The 18,347-nt window shown below is 47.0% G+C and overlaps 4 protein-coding genes across 4 annotated transcripts; 2 read left to right on the top strand and 2 right to left on the bottom strand.

Moving 5' to 3' along the window:
* On the bottom strand, positions 6,215–10,216 carry LOC8085865 (dihydroorotate dehydrogenase (quinone), mitochondrial). The gene is made up of 11 exons (XM_002447273.2): positions 9,884–10,216; positions 9,176–9,258; positions 8,660–8,983; positions 8,286–8,541; positions 7,845–7,925; positions 7,661–7,768; positions 7,548–7,577; positions 7,268–7,405; positions 7,080–7,117; positions 6,898–6,997; positions 6,215–6,645 (listed from the first exon to the last, which is right to left on the bottom strand). Exons 1-11 carry the CDS (start codon positions 10,061–10,063, stop codon positions 6,571–6,573), a joined length of 1,413 nt encoding a protein of 470 aa, XP_002447318.1. The 5' UTR covers positions 10,064–10,216; the 3' UTR covers positions 6,215–6,570.
* LOC8085864 lies at positions 10,393–13,107 on the top strand. The gene is made up of 4 exons (XM_021463315.1): positions 10,393–10,597; positions 10,750–11,026; positions 11,115–11,157; positions 12,731–13,107. The coding sequence occupies exons 2-4, from the start codon at positions 10,763–10,765 to the stop codon at positions 12,853–12,855; spliced, it is 432 nt and encodes a 143-aa protein (XP_021318990.1). The 5' UTR covers positions 10,393–10,597; positions 10,750–10,762; the 3' UTR covers positions 12,856–13,107.
* On the top strand, positions 13,581–15,380 carry LOC8076458 (pentatricopeptide repeat-containing protein At4g33170). The gene has a single exon (XM_002448723.2). It carries the CDS (start codon positions 13,581–13,583, stop codon positions 15,378–15,380), a length of 1,800 nt encoding a protein of 599 aa, XP_002448768.2.
* On the bottom strand, positions 15,641–18,174 carry LOC8085863 (thioredoxin X, chloroplastic). The gene is made up of 2 exons (XM_002447272.2): positions 17,758–18,174; positions 15,641–16,085 (listed from the first exon to the last, which is right to left on the bottom strand). Exons 1-2 carry the CDS (start codon positions 18,079–18,081, stop codon positions 15,882–15,884), a joined length of 528 nt encoding a protein of 175 aa, XP_002447317.1. The 5' UTR covers positions 18,082–18,174; the 3' UTR covers positions 15,641–15,881.

Genomic DNA, 18,347 nt, shown 5'->3' with positions numbered 1-18,347 from the left:
GCTATATATGTGCTTAGATTAAGGTCTTCGATCAGGATATCTGATCCTCTGACCTCAATCAGTGGTGTGGATTATATATGGAATTCGGTCCAACTGTAATAGTTCAATAATAGTTCGAGACCAACTAATGTTTCGCAGCAAGTGTCATTGGTAAGTGACAGCACCTAAGTAGGAACTGGAGGCATTTCATATAATGTCAACTTGGTCTGGAATCATTTTTTTTCCCCTGTTACAAAAGGTCTGAAAACCAGAAATTTTAGTGCTTCTTCAGGACACGTTTTGTGTTTATTTATTCTATCTACAAAGCACTTTTTCGTGTGCCAGTTGTGCCTTGAGGTTGGGTGAGACTGTGAGAGTGATCAGCAGGGAGGATTATTATTTTAAAAAGCAAGACAGCCGTGAGAGCTGAATTAAGCCTGTGATTGCTTTTCAAACAAGTTTTAAGCACCCTTTTTGTTGGGGTACGTGATAAAAGTGAGACTTCCTACCATCTACCAACACCTAAACTAAACCACAAGAAGTTCTTGCTGCCACAAGTGGTAACACATAGCACTGTACATGCGTCCAAAAGGCGAGAAGGATAACAAACTCGATTTTGGTAGGGGGTGAACAGCAGCTGCAGCTTGATTGCTTGAAGCTACAGTGAACATGGCTATAATCAGGCGCTCTCCAATGATCACATTAATTTTTTTAAAAAAAGGAAGTCAGTGGTGGTACTGATATATAGTCAAGAACTGACCTAACCTCAAACTACACGCGCATCACTTTCAAATTCAGATTTCAAAACCATTCGCGGGGGGCGCTTTTAATTTGCGCCGTGGCCAGCTCGAGATGGGCCATGGCAGCAGGCATCTCCATCAGCTTGAGCGCGGAGCAACAACAGCAACTGAATAAAGCGGATAGTGGTGGGGGCTCTTAAGTCTTAATCATCCCTTATCTTTCCCATGGCCGGTGCGATCGTGCATGCCCTGGCCCGGTCCCTTCTCTTTCCATCTTCTTCTTCTTCTTCTTCTTCTTCTTCTTCCCCCCTCTTTAGACCACCACTGTCATCATCATCATTACCATGCACTAATCAATCCACTCCCAGATTTTCCATGACGACGTACGAAATCATCTCTCATTCATCCTCCTCTGTCTACCTTCCAGCTGCCTGCCTGACTGCCTGCCTTGTGAAAGTTGTGCGCTTGCTTGTTGGTGTGATGTATTGCTCGAGCTTTTTTGTTTATGGGATTTGCTTGCATTATATTAGGATGTGCCCTTATTTATTACTGATTCAAGGGGAGCTAAACACTGTGTTGATGGGAGGAGATCTGTGCGAAAGCGATGGCCGCCAATAGGCGTACCAACGCCAATGCATCAGTGGAAATAAACGACCGGAGCGAAGAAATTTCAGTGCAGTGCACTTTGTGCGTTCGGCAGTCAAAGTCTCGCGGAATTTCAAATTCGAGCCGGGGGCCCTCGAAGATTTGGAGGCGGTTTTGTTTAACGTAAAAAAAAAAGAGAGATATTTGCCGCGCGGTCGGCATCCCAGTCTTGTTCTGCGTCTCCGATCCGCCGGATCGAGCCGATCGAATCGGATGCCTGCACTGTAGGCTGCACGACGATGACGGGGCAGCAGTGCCAGGGCCGCCCGTCATCATTGGGAGAAAAGGAAAAGGAAAATGGCGGACGGGCGGAGTAGACGGATGCTTTGCTTAGGCGTCAAGATGCTGCCGCTGCCGTGCACCATTCCGTTCCATTTCCATGCAATTGCGAGGTCGGCCAGTGCACTGCCAGTTGCCGTGGTGCTAGCTGGTGGTCTGGTCGCTTCCGGCGGACGGACGGACGGGCTGGCCGTGGCCGGCCGGCGAACGGAGGGTGCCCCGCTGGCGCTGGCTCGGCCGTGGCCTCCCGCGCCATCATGCCATAGCCATTCTCGGTCTCGATTCCTTGCTTGCCTGGCTGCCGCCGCCGCACCCCTGCCCCCCCCCAACCGCACGTTTCGGTGTTGCCGCATCGGCATCTGCATGTCAGCATGTGGGTTTGCATTGGCCACGCTAATCATTCTTTCAATCTGATCCGCACGTACCTTTGCTGGTAAATGCTAATGCCTGCTGGGCCCTGCAGGATCGTGCAGCATTAGCTGACGGTAATGTAATGCCCTGCTCGCTCGGTGGCGTTTGCGTGAAACAGAGGAATTGAATCGATAGGTCATGGAGTTGTTACACAGCTGTGCAGCCGTGCAGGGAGACCAAAGTGCGTGCACAAGGAACGCCGAGACGTGACAGATAGTGAACCCAGCTCAGACCATCAACGACAGTCCAGACGCCAGAGTGAGTCTCAAAGTTTTTTTTTAAAAAAACAGCATGATACCATATCATATAAACAGTGCGCACACATACACACACCATTGGTCTAGCGCTATCTGTGGTTTGTATGTACAGTAGCTTTAGTGCCCGGCCGGCATGCGTTGCTGCAGCGTGCCGCCCGTCACGGGCCTAGCTGGTCGTAGAGGCTAGGCTACACCACGAGGTCCTCTCGTGGACCGGCGGCGCGCGCGCGAGCCAACCAACAAAGCCAGAGGCGCCGACGGCGATTCGGCCGGCCGGGTTCGTCGGCATCCCGGCCCGTCGCGAGGTCGTCCATGGAACTGTCAACATGTCACCCCAGTCACCACCTCGCTATCGCCCCGTCGGCACGCACGGCACCCAGGCACCTCGGCGGCAGGCAGTTAGTCGTGTTTGTAACGTAACGTAACATCTTGCATGCAGCGCATGTCGTTTTTCACGGGCGCACAGCAGGCCCGACCCGACAGCAGGGCCGTGCGCGCGGCGACGACCGGCGAGCCGGCCGGGGCGGAGAGCAGCAGCCAGCAGGGGAGTCTCTGCTCTGGATTTCGGCGATGTATCGCTGACAAATATTATCTAATTATAGACTAACTAAGCTTAAAAAATTTGTCTCGTCAATTCTGACCAAACTATACAATTAGTTTTTATTTTTATCTATATTTAATACTCCATACATACGTCTAAAGTTTCGATGTGACGAAAAATCTGAAATTTTTTTAAAAACTTTTGGGAAACTAAACAAGGCCTTATCCATCTCTGCGGGGCCCGCCGGGACGGGGGCAGGGCTGTGACGGCTGTCCGTCCCCGCACGCACGCGCAGCGCGGTCACAGCTGTGGAGCACAATTGGTGCCGCCACTCGCCACTAGCAGCCGACCGGGCGCGCGCCGGCAGGCCCCCAGCTAGCAGTAGCTGCGCCTCCGGTCAAGTCGATCCGACGCCAAAGCCACGGCGTGTCTGCTACCTGCTGTCTTGGTTGCTGCTGCCTGCCACTGCCAAGCCTGCCGCCGCAACACGACGACTTGGCTTCTTATCGAAGGGGGCGTCGTCGCTGCGTCCGTCTGGAACGCGATTGCTCTGGCCTCTGGCTAGGGCTTGTTTAGTTTCCTGAAAATTTTGCAAAATTTTTCACATTCTCCGTCACATCGAATCTTTAGACGCATGCATGGAGTATTAAATATAGACGAAAATAAAAACTAATTGCACAGTTTACTCGGAATTGACGAGACGAATCTTTTAAATCTAGTTAGTCTATGATTGGATAATATTTGTTAAATACAAACGAAAGTGCTACAGTGTCTATTTCCCAAAATTTTTCAGAACTAAACAAGGCCCGTAGCGGCCGGTGAGAGGGTCAGCTCGTGCGCCACGGCGCGCGGGCGACGCGGCGTGTGCGTGCGGCCCGAGAGATAAACAACTCGCGATCGTTGCGTTAGTTAGGCCTTTAGTTCCAAAAAATTTTGTAAATTTTTTCAGATTTTCCGTCACATCGAATCTTTAGACACATTCATGAAGTATTAAATATAGACAAAAATAAAAACTAATTACACAGTTTGGTTGAAATTGACGAGACGAATCTTTTGAGCCTAGTTAGTCCATAATTGGACAATATTTATCAAATACAAACGAAAAAGCTACAGTGTCGATTTTGCAAAATATTTTGGAACTAAACAAGGCCTTACACATGAGCGGGAGATGAGCTGACTTTGTGCAGTGAAAGATCCCAGCCACGCGCTGTGCCAGCAGATAAGCAAGCTCTAAATGATGATCACGATAACGAGTACTGTACAGTACACTCCATTTCTTTTTTTTAACCTACATTAGGGTCGTTTTTTAAGCATCTGATGGTGCAAATCTTTCAAGACATATGTACTTCGGCCATTAGTTACTCTTGCTAGTAGTATATGATATTAACTGATGGTCAAAGTTTACTTTTTTTTGCATAGTATAATACGGCAGCCCTATATTTCAAAATGGAGGCAGCAGTTTAGAATGTAGATGACTACAGTACTACTACATAAGTATCATTATATTCGTCATGAATATTTTTTATATACATGCATATTTGTGTCATAATATCACTGCTCTTTTCTACAAATTTTTGTTAAATTGTAGACAGTTCTTGAACGTAATAAATTTTAGACGGTCCGGTCTACACTAAATAAATTACATCCTTCTAAAGACAGATGTTTCATGGGATACTTCAATATTTTCTTTTTAAGCCACTTGGATAAAAAATTTTGTTCTCTACGAGTAGGATAAAAAATTTTCCTTGTTCGTTTTGGCTTAATAACTGAATCTGTCAGCCATTCAACAGTGTTTTTCTTTCACAATAAATCAGGCAACAGTACTTTCTGTCATGGCTCACTAGTGAAAAACAACTCTTTCCACGACCGGTCAGGTTCATCAGAGAAAAGGGTGAGAGGGAGAGGTAGCACTTAAATCTATAGCACAGACCTGTCGCGTCCCTTTAAATTTCATAGCTTTGACATATAACTGTTCAGTTCCGACCATGTTTTTGTGGAAAAGAAGAAAAAACTTATAAAAAGGATGGTATTCTGCTAGAATTCCGTTAGTACTCCTAACAATCATGCAAGTTGTTGTTTTTGGAGGATGCAGCTTCCAAGTTCCAGAGCATCAGAATTCCAGAGTTCGGGAGACCTGAGGTTGCCAAGCACACATCAGATCGTCAGCTTTTGGACGATGCTGTCTCGAGAAGAATCTTCTTCTTCTGCTGCTGGCTTGCTGCTTTAATGTTAACTGAAATGTACGAGTACTACAAGAGATCCCTTTCAGTTTCAGAAGAGTCAAGCCGCACCAACGCAACAAGTGGCGAGCAGCAAGCGACAGAGACCCATCACGAAGACGCAGGCAGAGCGGTCCAGGCTCCATCACGTCATCTGGGCGGCAAAAAGCCATGGAAAGTTCGTTAAAAGAAAGGGAAACTCGAGGAGCAAAGTGCTGCTCCCTTCTCACACGGAGAAAAGAATAGGCATGCCACTAACCACACGCGGTAAAATATTCAGATGCAACAGTGCCACTGACCGGTAGGTTACATTACATTACATGGGGATTACATTACGTCGCCAATCTGAAGATTAGCACTGCTAGTAGACAGAAAAAATTGCAAAAGAACACGAGTCACAACAATCAATCTTGGTCGATGCTGACGCGCCACGGGATGGATTAGAGATGGACAAGCAACATCAGTCGTGTGGCGACGAATGGATGGGGACTAAAGAGAGGCTCGACCTCGTTGTTGTGGGGCTCGATGCCGCGCTATTAGTAGGCTATTACATGGGTACTACATGACAAGTGCTCAATCATAAACAAAATCTATCAACCACCAGGGGCCAGTAGACCTCACACCAGCGGTATATTTTATTTATATAAATAGCTATAATGATAGTGTGGATGTGTAGTGTGAGCAGCAGCAACTAACATGACACCTTACCAAACCTGTAGATGAAGTCCAGGACCCTGTTCATGCACATGCAGCAGGGGGTGATCACTGGTCAGCTTAGCTCGATGCATGATGTGTTTCTTAGACTTAAATGTAAATGGGAGATATTTCAAATGAGCTTAGTGGGGAATCATGGGCACTTGCACAATCATGATATTTAGATATTTCATCACAATATCAAGTGACATGAGAGGAACCAAACGATGACAGCTAGTCTGGTCCATTTTTTATTTTTTATTTTTATAATCGTAGATGATATATGGTCGAGCATCTAATGAACGATCAGTTGCGATTCAACTGGGAGGACATCATCGTTGCTTACTCAAAACTGGTAAGAACTGCATCATCATTAAGTTAATAAACAATATACAGACATGTTAATGCAGTGCAGTACAAAGCAAACACATTTATTTCGAGGATTAACAATGAGTCAAACTGCAATTTCGGATATATCAGGGTAAGGGTACCTCAAAGCCACCTTGAGCTCCTAATGCATCAAACCAACACTTATCTTTCAAAAGGACACCATAAATTATACACAAACTTTGACCAAAATCTGTTGTACACCTTGCTTGAACCCAGGCAAGTAAACCAAAGCTCATGTATGCGCACGTGATACAACCGCTCATGCTTAGGTTAATGAGTACCACTCACCCAAAAAAGTTTAAACTCAGTATTTCTTTTCAAGTACCGGCCAAATGAAATTGGAAAGCATGCTTACACAAAAGTTCATATAAACTTAATGGAACGGTTATTTAGGCCTTCTCGGCAATCTGCTAGGATCATCTGAAATCAGCACCGACTGCTTCCTGAACAGATTTGAAACCATCTCTTTCCAAACATTCTGCTAGCTCAGTCTGAAAATGGCAAATAGCTATTAGTATCTCATTAGCTTATTGAACAATGTATATGAGTATTGTAAAGTGCAGCACACATTAGATGGAGTAGAGGCTCTTTGGAAAAATATACCTATGTCTTCTTGGAATCCTACAGTATTGGCTACGAAAATGTCATTTTATTTTCTCTTCTAAAACATTGAATTAAGGACATAGTGATGCAAAACAACATGCAAGGTTCATATGTAACAATGGTGTTTAACTTATACTAACCTTTATTCTGGGTATAAGAGCTGGACCACCATATGCAAGAGCAGTATAAAGTTGAACAAGTGTAGCTCCAGACCGGATCTTCTTGTATGCATCCTCACCACTGTAATTAAGAATACAGATTGGTTGAAATTATGTGCATTGAAAGTGCAAAAGAATCAGTTAAGTATACAGAAATCCATTACCTGCTCACACCACCACAGCCTATGAGGGGAATCTTGCCCTGCAAGAGAAAGAGATACACATCAGTTGTGCATGAACAAGGTTCCAATAACTAGCTATTTTACTAAAAGAATACAGCTGCTTATCAGTGCAAAGATGCTTAAACAAAGAAATGTAATTTTCACGAAAGCAATAGGGGTAACACACGTACCCGTGTAAGCATATACATCTCCCTGAGAATGTTAGTAGATAAGTCAAACAAAGGTTTCCCACTTAACCCACCAATTTCCTGAGCCAATGGATCTTTATCTGCAGGTGGTGGTCTGGAAACGGTGGTGTTTGATATAATCTGTTTGGTCAACAACGATAAAATAATGAGCAGGATTAGCATAATATTTATATGAGAGAAGCACAAATAGGCATGAAAGTTACACAAGATTATACTAGCTAGTGCTATGGCAAAATTGGTTGTGGGAGGATTGTTAACCTACCAGGCCATCCAACCTAAGAGCAAGGGCAACCTGGAAGACATTGAGAAAAGGCATAAGATTCTCAATTATACAATGTACAAGTTTGTAGAACAAGGCTAAGTTCAATATCTCACTGCAGCAATATCCTCAAGATCCTGCTTAGACAAGTCTGGTGCAATCTTCACAAGCAATGGTGGAGGTCCATCTTCAGCCCACTGCATCTCATCTCGTGCAGCTTGCACCTGCACATCCAGTGTGAGCCATACAGACTTCCCATGCTAACATAGCGAAGACACTTCAGCTAAAACAGCTACCCACCTTCTTCACAATATCTTTCAGTTGCTTTCTACCTTGTAATTTGCGAAGACCAGGAGTATTTGGGGAAGAAATATTTATGACCTTCATTAAGAGTAGAAACAAGCCTCACAATTAAACAAGGTCCAAACATTAAGTCCACCCAGAAAATCCATCAAACTTCACAATATTTCATGCTTTGAGACTACTTAAGTAGCATTACTTGTCTAATCAATCATGCACCTGTGACTGTTCGACCAATGACACCAAGATCAAGTTGAAAAAAGAAAAATGTTCAGACATTCTGTTTCTCTGTTTGTCAGGCAAAACTAAATGAGAATGCATAAAGTGAATAAATGCAAAATTTCTGGTTCTAACAACAGAATTTATCTGAACCTACAGCTCATAAGAAACCAGAAAGAGCAAAACTATAGTGTGAAATTAGTATGCGCAAAGGACGGGTACCAAGTAATCAGCATATTGTGACAATGTATGAACCCCTTGCACATAGTCAGCAGCAGCATCTTCACTAGTCTTGTTCTTGCCAAGATTGACTCCCAAGATTCCAGGTCCTGCTTTTCCTCCTTGCTTTATGTCACTGGTTGCGGGAGGCGTGGAGCTTGAAGTTTCTTCCATCTTCCGCTTACCATGTTGTGCCCCAAGACGCTTAGCAACAACTACAATTCCTTCACTGTTGAATCCGCATCGGTTGATTACAGCACTTAAGGTAAGCAAAGAAAACAGCAGCACAAGAAACTAATTAGTACGCCATTCTGAATTTTCTGGAACTTGATTGAGATGAAACAATTTGATATCAGTAACAAAACACAAATGCTTACCCATGCTCCTTTAATCTGAAAATTCGAGGCTTGGGATTTCCCTCTTGAGGAAGAGGTGTCACAGAGCCAACTTCCACAAAGCCAAATCCCATGCCTAAGAGACCTTCAACTGCCTCAGCATTTTTATCAAAGCCAGCAGCAAGACCAATTGGGTTTGCAAACTTCCTTCCCCAAACCTCTAGCCCAAGAACTGGTGGATCAGGTCTCTTTTCTCTTGGAACAAATCCATGGGCAGCAGCTTTAACAGCTAAACTATGAGCAAACTCTGCATCCAGCAGTGCAAATAGTGGGTTCACGAGTTCTGTCGACTTGAATAACCAGCCACTGCGCGATTAGAAAGGGTCCAGTGAAGGGGTAGTCAATTAATAATGCTATAAATGGCAACAGCCTAATGAGCTTTCAAAAATACCAATTAGTACAGTTTTTCAAGCACATAAGGGGGTGCTTACACTATATTCCAAATAAAATTAGAACCTGTTCTAGATAATTAATAGTCAAGAGCTCAATATCACGCACCAAAACTTTCCTTCATCTGCGGTACTCACATAAGCACCTCCACCAATGGCCAACGCTATCATGGCCCCAGTTAAAAGCCTTCCCTGCCACAGTGAAAATAACCACCAAAAAACAAATTAATGAAGCAAAACCCATATAATGGGCAATGGAAGAAATCACAGTTATTTCATGAAGTTTTTTTAGGTGCCTGCTTAATTAAATCCAATCTATGATTGAGACCTCACAAAATCTTTCACAGCAAGGAATGCATTAACTTTTTCAGTCGATTGGCATTGCTGGAAAGATCACATATTTTTTGTAACATGTTCAGACTCCCTGATTGAAGAGTCAGCGCTATACTGTTGTTGTACTTAAAAAATTACTGATAAGAGCTAGTTTTGGTATGACATCATGTCCATCTCAAGACAGATGGTAACAAACCGTGGCAAAAAGGTTTAACGAAAAGACATCTTTCCTAAGACACAATGGGTTAGGCAGCATAAAACATCAAACGAATCAGCAGCATCAAGCACAGTGAGGGCCGCTAAAGGTACTAAGAAGCGAATAAGCAGCAAGCCGACCACAACTCAAAATCTATCGCTCCTCATGCTAGCTAGGCAGCTTTGTTGAGAAAGAGAACAGGGGAAGCTCGGCAAGATCACTGCACTGCACGTGACGCGTATGTCCAAATGCCGAGGAGACGGTGGCGGCGGGAGCGAGCGCTGTTACCTTGCGGGGTGGCGGGGGCACCTTCTTCGGCGCGGCTGTAGCTGCGGCCTCTGCCGCCGCGCCGGACGCCGAGGCCGTGCTGGCGTACCGCACGGGCGCCGCGCCGCGGCACGCGGAGCCGCGCAGGAGGGCGTCGCGGAGGGTGCGGCGCCACGCGAGCGCCGCAGCCGACGACGACATCGGGAGCGCCAGGGGGGGAGACCAAGCGCGGGAAGGGCGGGAGGACTGTGGAGCGCGCGAGGTGGGCGGTGGCGGCGGCGCCGCGGCGGTGATGCTATACAGAGCCTCAAGCCGGGTCCCGTCCCGGTCGGCGTGGGGAGCAAGCAGAACTGGCAGGAGGGCGAGGGCTTAAGCGGGCAATGAATACTCCGCGTGTCTGTGTCTCGGCCCATTTTGTCACGGGCTGACCCAGATATGTGGATGTGCTAGTTTTCGCCCAAATTCAAATTTCAGCCCATATAGGGAGGGATGTAAGGTAACAGCAATTTTGTTAGTGGCCCGTGCGCCGTACCCTACATCCAGCGGACTGCCTTTTGTTCTCCAGTTCCCCGGCGTGCGGCGGCGGGCTCTCGCTCCCGGCATACGGTACTATTCTCCCGTGCCCGTCGCCTGCGCTGTCTGTCTTTGTGGGGGCCGGCGACGTTTGGCGACCGCCCTACGCCAGGTGCCCAGATCTCCATCCTCGGCACCCTCGCCGGCGACGAGCATCACCAGGTACGGTCAGCCATCCCTGGTCTTCCGTTCCTGCCGTGCGAAACGGAGCGCCCAAACCCTAGCTATTACACCCCTGCCGCCGGCAACTTCTTCATTTCTGTATCGGCGCAATACCAACACATCATACGTGTATCCTTTTATGTGCTGCATAGGTTCCCATTGACCATGGCGCAGCGCGCGATGTGCCTGCTTCGGCGCTCCATGGGGTTTATGGCGCCCCCGGCACAAAGAGCCCTGAGTACCACTGCCACACCGGCGGCGGAGGGTGCGGCGGTGGCCGAGGCCACGGCGAAGGAGGTGAAGAGGAGGAAGAAGAAGAATCTGTTTGACGTGGTGCAGTTCCTGCCAGAGTGGGGCATCGGATACAAGGTCGCTAAGACCACCTGGCGCGATGTCTCTTACCAGATCACCAAGATCAACCTGTACAAGGTGATCTAGTCCCCTGGGCCCGCTTCCATTGATTTTTGTTTCTTTGTATTTCATCCCAATCAATTTTCTCGTGATATTTGCAATGTAGGATGGTCGGCATGGAAAGGCGTGGGGGGTTCGGTACAAGGCAGGTTAGTATTTACCCCTCTGCATCGTCTGTTCCTTTCTAGTAGTCATGACACATGTGTCTACACAATAGAGGAATGACAACGAAACTTTTGAGAAATCAATCCCTAAATCATATAAAAATATCGTTGATCCATACACATGGTTAATGATGGTATAACAACAAATACAGCCACAATGAAATCCATGTCACAGTTCATTTATTGTTGATACCAATAATTATTTAGGTATGATATAAAGTGTAGGTCAAATTTAGATAACGCAACAAATAAAAATTTGAACCTTGTAGTTCTGCAACGTAGTATCATATGCTTGGGCCCCGGGTCTTGGTGTGATGAGACAGATCGCTGCACAAACAAAAATCAGTTAACACCTGATCTCCACATCTTTCTCATACATGGATCTCTCATACTTATTAGGTAGTTTGTGAATATCATTTATAGCACAATATGCAATGTAACTCTGCTGAAATCAATGCCATCCCCTAAAATCCTTGATTATTCCCAATGTTATATCTTGATCCTTTTTTTTACTTTTTGCAATCAGTAGTTGCTCCAACTGGGGCCTTCTAAGAATTCAGTTAAGTCCTTTGTTTCGTTGGTAGCAGTCATAGGTCTGTAAATTTTCCCTAATAGGATAACACAAACAAAAAAATACACCAATTAGCTTCTGTTCAAGTAAAAGACAAAGTTATAGATTAAATTCCTGATCTGGTTCTTGCTTGCTCACTAAAAACAAATTATCAAGTAGCAATATTCTTATCACAAAACCGTAGATTGATCTACAAAGAGAATCCAATAAAGAAGCAGGAAAAAAATCAGAAATAAGTACAAGTAATATCTCACCTCAGCCCATTTGAGCAAAGCTCTTGGTTCACATAAAGGAGTTAGTTGTTAGGTTCAACATAAAAAAATTACTAATTGAGGTGTGAAACTAGGGATTGCTCTCAAGCCAGTCTAATGTTTTCATCCTGAATTAAATGATTTGAGTAAATTATCTGTTCGCAATTCCTAAGATCTATCAACAAGACATAAGTATCCGAGTCACAAAATTTTTATTGATTTAGTTGTAGTGTGTAAGCCCACTTATGCATGCATGTGTTTGAATGTGCGACAGCCAGTGACCTGAATCTTTGGTTAATTGTTCTGTAATTTCTTCTGTGCGTGAATGATATTATTTCTACAGCATATTAAATTTTATGTAATTTATCTTTCAATAATACAAGGATGTAAACTTATACAGACATCTTTCAGAATATCCGAAGGACAGATGAATGTTTTCATGTTTACATATAGCAGCTTATTTTGCATTTTTTTTCAAAAGGTTCTAATATATGCTTCTTGGTTCGCCAGCTGCATGTTGAAGTGTCTTAATCATGATTAAATTCATGTTGTTTTGACTGATTTTCCCACAAGCCTATCCTGTCTGGCTGTTTGTGGTCTGATTATTGTGGACCGTCAGGGAGCACAATACTGAAGCATTCATTGTTGACGCCTTTCGGAGTTACAGTTGGAACGAAAAAGGCATTTTTTTGTTAGCTCACAAAATGTCATGTCTCCTAATCAGATTCTCTTGTAGGTGTGCAAGCTGCAGACGCCCCAACTAGGATCAGCGGGGTTAACAAGCGTGGGTGGAAGTACATAAAAGAATCACAGAAGAAACTACAAGATGCCCCCAAAGTAGACGTAGCTGTTGCTGCCTAGTTGCATGTTGTAAGATGATTCTTGGTTCCTTCATGCCATAGATGTTTTGATGGCTGTTGCCAATGAACAGATATCCACTTTCGGATCGACTCAATGGTTCCATCCTTTTTGTCGATGATGATGACTGAACCTCCCTGCAATATGTCCATTTTCTTTTCTTTATGGAACCTTTCACCATAATGTACTAATACAGAAGAACTGTGTTGATGGTGGGAATCTAGTTTTCATTCTAATGCAAGCTTTGTTTGATTCTGAGTCTATAGGTAATAATGCCCCTTCATCCACCAAGATGAAATCTTTTATGTGAAATTACCGAGGGTTATTGATATACTGCCTTCTGAATCCCACTTATTACTTATTTGGGACACGAAATCTAAGCTAGGCCTTGTTTAGTTCCTAAAAAGTTTTGCAAATTTTTTAGATTTCTCGTCACATCAAATCTTTAGACGCATGTATGAAGTATTAAATATAGATGAAAATAAAAACTAATTGCACAGTTTGGTCAGAATTGACGAGACGAATCTTTTGAGCCTAGTTAGTTCATGATTGGATAATATTTGTCAAATACAAACGAAAGTGCTACTATTTATATTTTGTAAAAAAAAAAATAGAACTAAACAAGCCAAAGCCCGGCTGGGCCGGGCTTGTGCCCCCCTGTCTTAACAGACCATGCCCAGTGTTGGCCGTCTGCCCCGCCGCACAACGGAGCCGATGGTGTGGCCGCAATGCCGCTCCGCCCGCGCCCACCAGCTGCCGGGCGGCGTCCTCGCCTTGCCGCGACCGTGAAACCCCGTACCTTCGCTGCCGCAGCCTCCTCCCACCACCAGCAGCAACAGCCCCTCCCTTCCTACCACTATGCCGCGCTCCTCCAGCGCAGCGGCGCCACCGCCGACCCGCGCCTGGCCGCGGCCCTCCACGCGGCTCTGCTCAAGCCGGGCGTCCTCGCGTGCCACGTCTTCCTCCACAACCACCTCCTCATCGCCTACTTCAAATGCCGCCTCCACCGCCGGGGCCTCCGCGTGCTCGACGAAATGCCCCACCGCAACGCCGTCTCGTGGTCCGCCGCCATCGCCGGGCTCGCGCAGGGGGGCCGGCCCCGCGACGCGCTCGCGCTGTTCATCCGGATGCGCCTCGCCGGGTGCCCGCCCAACGAGTTCGCGCTGGCGAGCGCGCTCAACGCGAGCTCGTTCGCACCCGCGGGCACCGGGTGTGCGCGGCAGCTCTACGCGCTCTCGGTGCGGCTTGGCTTCGACTCCAGCGTCTTCCTGACGAACGCGTTCCTCGCTGCGATGGCTCGTCACGGGCAGCTCGAGGACGCGGTGCGGCTGTTCAACGGCTCTTCCGTCCGGGACATCGTCTCGTGGAACACGCTGCTCGCGGGGTTCGCGCGCCACTGGAGCGTGCAGGGTTGGATCCTGTGGCGAAGGATGGTCAGGGAAGCTGTTCGCGCCGACGGGTTCTCGTTCAGCACAGTCCTGTCTGGACTGGCGGCGAGCACGAGCTTGGCGAGCGGTCTGCAAGTTCACGCCCAGCTCGTCAAGAGTGGCTTTGGCGATGATGTCTATGTGGGGAACTCCTTGGTGGAGATGTATATGAAGAGCAAATGTCTAGCAGATGGCACCATGGCATTCGCCGAGATCCGCTGCAAAGATGTCGTGTCGTGGACTGGGATGGCCGCTGGCTGCCTACACTGCGGCGAGCCTTCCAAGGCAATTGGCATTCTCAGTCAGATGATGCTGGACGGAGTCATGCCTAACAGCTACACATTTGCAACGTCAGCTAATGCCTGCGCAAGCCTCACCGATCTTGACGAAGGAAGGAAAGTTCACGGGTATGTGATCAAGTTGGGAGACGACTCTGACATTGGCGTCAACAATGCGCTCATCGACATGTATGCGAAATGCGGGTCAGTGGCCTGTGCTCACAAGGTGTTCCAGTCGATGCAGCAGCGGCCTGTTATCTCTTGGACAGCGATGATCATGGGTTTCGCGCACAACGGGCGAGCTCAGGAAGCTGTGGAGGTGTTTGACGACATGCTGCTGAAAGGCGTAGCTCCCAACCGCGTCACTATGATCTGCATTCTCTATGCTTGCAGCCAAGGTGGGTTTGTAGACGAAGGTTGGATTTACTTCAACGCCATGGAGGACAAGTTTGGCATTCAGCCTGGCGAGGACCACTACGCATGCATGGTCGATCTCCTTGGCAAAGCAGGCCACATCGAGGAGGCTGAAGAGCTGATATCAAGGATGCCATTCCCGCCTGGCGTTCTGGTCTGGCAGGCCTTGCTTGGTGCCTGTCATCGTCACGGCAACGAGGCTGTTGGCAGGAGGGCTGCAGAGCATGCGCTTGCGCTCGAGAACGATGACCCGTCGACATACATGTTGCTGTGCAACACGCTTGCTGGTCAGCACGATTGGGATGGCGCAAGAAGGGCGAGAGGGCTCATGGGAGCAGAAATCCTGAAGCTGCCCGGGTCTTCATGGTTTCAGTCCATGTCTGACAGAAAGCGAGCTTGTATCAGGTGAACTTCGGTGTGATGGAATGGAAGCTAGTTCTGTATTCTGGCTGAATGCATCGAGCTATGGAAAGAAGCTACTCCGTAGTTCTGTATTTCAGTTCATATGCGTTTGATATTTTGGCTAGACAAACTTCTGCAAAACCTCAGAAGCGAAGGGATATAACCAAGAATACAGCATGGGTATATCAAAACTTACACTGCAGATTGCTCATTTGTATCATTCATCTAATTTTGGAAACAACAAACAAACCAGTGTGTGCCACAAAATTATCGAAAACAAACTTGCTTGTATTAAAATTAGTGTTGGCTTATCTCATCACAACCCTTCATGTATACTGTACCGAATATAAGCAAAAAGGACAATCATACAGTCAAACATGATAACGCAGCGTAGTTAATTACAAACTAAAAATGACGCTCATGTAAGGAAAAATTCTTCAACATTCCCAATACGTAGGGTAAGCCAATGCCACTGGCATCCACAGTGCTCAAGCTGCAGGCAATGACCTTAAGCGACTGTTGTAGTCAAGAGAGGCTCCAGGTATTGCTTGAACTTATCTTTTGTCATTGCCCCTTCATATCGGCTACCTGGCACCTCTTGGCCATTCTTGAAGAGAATCAAAGTCGGGAGACCAAAAACCTTGTATTCTTCAATCAGCTGTGGATTGGCATCATGATCAATCTTGACAATTTTTAACCGCTCATTGTATTCCTGTGTCACCAGATTAGACTTTATCAAAGCTAATAATTCTGATTAGAAGCAAGCAATAGTGTTCCCTTACGCACATGTTTAAAGCATCACATTCTGCTAAAGTGCTAAGAGCTGCCAATGATTAGAGTTCAGTTAACCAATGACTTCTATGCACATTAATTATTTAACCAATGGCTTCTACAAAAGACTATTAAATACAATTCTTGAATTTAGGAAAAGACTCAATCACGGCGTCCACCTTCCCAGCTGTCTTCTCTCACTGTCGCAGGTCCTCCTGCAGCATCAGGGACGCCATTACCCTGGGCCTTGAGACCATTCTCCGCCCCCGCCTCACCAATCAAGCTGGTATAGAACTGCTGATCCTCCGCTCTGCCTTGTCCACAGTTCACTCTTAACAACAACTCTGACACTTCCCTTGCAGCCACTCTCCTCCCGGGATGCCTACAGAGCTCTTCATGCCAATGATGCCATCCTTCCTGGGCCGTAGCTCATCTGGGGGTGCAGACTTCCAAGGAAACTAAAATTCTTCGGTTGGCTTGTGCACTTTGACATAATCAATTCCCGGGCCAAATTGTTCTGGAAAAACATCAGGGTGCTGGAAGACTCCTTCTGCCCCAGCTGCCACGGCATCTTGGAAACAGGAGACCACATCTTTGTTGCTTGCCGGAGGGCAGTGAGAGTGTGGGATCGACTCAATATCAATTTGTTTGACGGTGATCAAAAGCTGCCATGGACAATTGGGCATACCATCAACCTCCCTGCAAAGGTCCGCATGGACATGATGCTCATCATCCTCTGGCACATTTGGAAAGCCCGAAAGGTCCTGATCTTCGAAGCTGAGGCTGGAAAATGGGCTAGTCGCTACAACGGGGACAAGGCTTTGGTAATTGCCTGGGAGATTACTTTGATCCTGCTGTAACAATCTGTGACCTTTTCTGCTTTTCTCCCCCCTCTTGCAAAACTGTACACCTTCCGGTATGCCGGGAGTATGCTGTAAGTGTGTGAGCTTTCAGCTCCTTCGTTCAACATAGTTGGTGGGCAGCACTCCCCCGTGAATTGATCGAAAAAAATGGATCAGGTCCTTCAGGTTTGTATCACTCGCCTTGAATTAAACATGCTGTTCCAGTATTCCCCGGCGACATGTCTGTTTTTCTTTCTTCTTGTGTTTTCCCCTGTAATACTCTATATGCTTTATAAAAGCTGGGTTTACCTTCCTCAAAGAACACTGTGCTCCCTTTCTAAAGCCTTTTGGCCACCGAATTGCAGCACAACAAAAACTGAACTTGGCTTGTATACTGATGTCAACTCAAATCACAAACTCGGGACTATGGACAAGTGCAGTATTTTCACTTTTCTCAGTTGTTGTCTCAAGCCCCACTTAAAAGGCTGTTCCTTACTTTATCTGATACTTGGCTTCTTCTTCTTTTCCTTTTTTTTTTGTTGAAGGAACAGGAGGGGTCAGGACCCCTACTGAAACTTAATTAAAGCAGTTAAAACAGTACAGGAAAAAGAGCCAAGACCGAGGAGATACAGATACTTTGGCTTCTATTAGCGTCGTCGATGTTACCAAATAACCTTAATCCGTCATTATCAGAGTACGACATGACACCAGCACAGACGAACAAAACACATGGATAAGCATCCTCCAACAAGCAGCAGAGTAACCTAATACCTCCGAGGCCCAATCGACGACGGGCGCGATGAGGCGGCACGGCCCGCACCAGTCGGCGACGAAGTCCACGAGCACAGGCAGCTCCGACTCCAGCACCTCCGCGGGGAACTCTCCCTGCCCAATGAACCTTGCCGCCGCGCCGCACCGGACGCGCGCGCGAGGGCGAGCGAGCCGACCTGACGCCGCGCGGCATCCGGCCGGCCCGGGCTGAGCGCACGAGAGGCGGAACGCGGCCGGAAGGCGGGCCCCGCGGGGGGCCGAGGAAACCGGCGTGCGGTGAGAGGGCGCGAGGGTGTGCGCCGTGGTGCTCGGCGCGGACGCCATGAGCGGAGCAGAGGCAGCGCGTGGGGAGGAGAGGAATCTTCTGGAAGATGCCAACGGACAGTGCGCCACCAGTTCTGTACCGCGGGCGAGATTTGTTGGCGAGTGGGCGGATTTTTTTTTCTTTTTCCAAAACTCGTCTTCTGAGGAGCGGAATTCGGCCCGGCCCAGGAAATGAAACTGCCGGGGAAGCGGATCGCGAGCGGTCCTTTCGGCCTCTTCGTTTGGAAGTAATAACGCTCTTTCCGAAATTCTGGCTTTGGGAGTGA

This window comes from Sorghum bicolor, chromosome 6 (assembly GCF_000003195.3).
Source record: "Sorghum bicolor cultivar BTx623 chromosome 6, Sorghum_bicolor_NCBIv3, whole genome shotgun sequence".
Classification (NCBI taxonomy): Eukaryota; Viridiplantae; Streptophyta; class Magnoliopsida; order Poales; family Poaceae; genus Sorghum; species Sorghum bicolor.
This window is presented reverse-complemented; position numbering and strand designations above follow the sequence as displayed.

What these genes read in the sequence shown, in the direction of transcription:
- LOC8085865 (XM_002447273.2), bottom strand. Translation starts at nt 10,063, where the DNA reads ATGTCGTCGTCGGCTGCGGCGCTCGCGTGGCGCCGCACCCTCCGCGAC. An exon ending in ATCTTGAGGATATTGCTGCA is followed by an intron (nt 7,578 to 7,660) that starts GTGAGATATTGA and finishes AATGTCTTCCAG; the next exon opens with GTTGCCCTTGCTCTTAGGTT. An exon ending in AGATGTATATGCTTACACGG is followed by an intron (nt 7,118 to 7,267) that starts GTACGTGTGTTA and finishes TTTCTCTTGCAG; the next exon opens with GGCAAGATTCCCCTCATAGG.
- LOC8085864 (XM_021463315.1), top strand. Translation starts at nt 10,763, where the DNA reads ATGGCGCAGCGCGCGATGTGCCTGCTTCGGCGCTCCATGGGGTTTATG. An exon ending in CCAAGATCAACCTGTACAAG is followed by an intron (nt 11,027 to 11,114) that starts GTGATCTAGTCC and finishes TTTGCAATGTAG; the next exon opens with GATGGTCGGCATGGAAAGGC. An exon ending in GGGGGTTCGGTACAAGGCAG is followed by an intron (nt 11,158 to 12,730) that starts GTTAGTATTTAC and finishes ATTCTCTTGTAG; the next exon opens with GTGTGCAAGCTGCAGACGCC.
- LOC8076458 (XM_002448723.2), top strand. Translation starts at nt 13,581, where the DNA reads ATGCCGCTCCGCCCGCGCCCACCAGCTGCCGGGCGGCGTCCTCGCCTT.
- LOC8085863 (XM_002447272.2), bottom strand. Translation starts at nt 18,081, where the DNA reads ATGGCGTCCGCGCCGAGCACCACGGCGCACACCCTCGCGCCCTCTCAC. An exon ending in TCGTCGATTGGGCCTCGGAG is followed by an intron (nt 16,086 to 17,757) that starts GTATTAGGTTAC and finishes CTGGTGACACAG; the next exon opens with GAATACAATGAGCGGTTAAA.